At 46.6% G+C, this 1,192-nt stretch overlaps 1 protein-coding gene across 1 annotated transcript in view; it reads left to right on the forward strand.

Annotated features, from left to right (window-relative positions):
- The window catches only part of LOC101361866 (sodium channel protein type 11 subunit alpha), a 170,432-nt gene that overhangs the window by 100,718 nt on the left and 68,522 nt on the right, over positions 1-1,192 (forward strand). Inside the window, exon 2 of the mRNA XM_012555812.1 lies at positions 27-155. Coding sequence (XP_012411266.1) covers positions 27-155 — 129 coding nt within the window. The remainder of the gene's footprint in view (positions 1-26; positions 156-1,192) is intronic.

The raw sequence follows: 1,192 nt of genomic DNA on the forward strand, positions 1-1,192 counted from the left end.
CTTGTTCTGAATGGTTTGTTTTGTAGGTACGTCTTCACTGGGATCTATATTTTTGAAGCTTTGATAAAAATATTGGCAAGAGGCTTTATTCTGGATGAGTTTTCTTTCCTTCGAGATCCATGGAACTGGCTGGACTCCGTTGTCATTGCAACAGCGTAAGAATGTTAAAGATTTTTATTGGAGACTCAGGGTGGGAGAGAAGCCCCTTTGCTTCCATCAGGGCACGTGTGGATCAGAGTGCGAGCCTGGCCGATAGTGCCTGTTGCTCTCCGTGCAGTGCTGGCGAGTTCTGAACAGCACCAGGCAGCCAGTTGGCGGAGGTCTGCAGGCACACATCCATTTCCAGGCCAACCCTCAGGCTCTTGCTCCCTTGGCCATTCCCTCACTGAATGCTGGCCTGTTTCGGGCGAGGCTCTTGAAGGATACAGGGATTGTGACAATGGAAAACCAAGAACAAAACCCAGACATAGTTCTCACCCTCTTTCTTAGTTTCCTATTGCTACTGTAAGAAAAAGACCACAAACGGGTGGCTTTAAAGAACAGAAATGTGTTTTCTCCCAGTCCTGGAGGCTAGAAGTCTGGATTCAGGATGTGGCTCTGGGGGAGGTCCTTCTTCGTCTGTTTCAACATCCAGCAGCTGTGACAGTCCTTGGCATTCCTCAGCAGCTGGCTCCCCTTGTGTGTGTCTCTGTGTTGGTTTTGCTCTTTTTATAACTCAGAAGTGATTAGGTTTAGGAACACCCTACTCTGGTTATGACCTCATTCACGTGATAAAAGAAACTCCGATTTCCAAACAGGGTCATATTTACAGGTACAGGGAATAAGATTTCTACATATTTTGGGGTACACAATTCAATCCATAACACCCTCTTAAAGCTCACAGTCCAGAGGGGAAGATAAACAACTAATAACCATTAGTATATGGCATAAATCTGTTGTTGTCGAGTTGATTCTGACTTGTAGTGACCTGGTGGCACAATAGCTCAGTGCTCAGCTACAAACCGAAAGGTTGGTAGTTCGAACCACCATGGCTCCATGGGAGAAAGCCCTGGCGATCTGCTCCATGAAGACTGCAGCCTAGAAAACCCTATAGGACAGTTCTGCTCAGTCACATGGGGTTACTATGAGTTGAAATCAACTCGATGGCACTCGACAACACTATATGGGATGGTGAGTGCTAGGATAGGGGATA

This window comes from Trichechus manatus, unplaced genomic scaffold (assembly GCF_000243295.1).
Source record: "Trichechus manatus latirostris isolate Lorelei unplaced genomic scaffold, TriManLat1.0 scaffold00049, whole genome shotgun sequence".
NCBI lineage: Eukaryota > Metazoa > Chordata > Mammalia > Sirenia > Trichechidae > Trichechus > Trichechus manatus.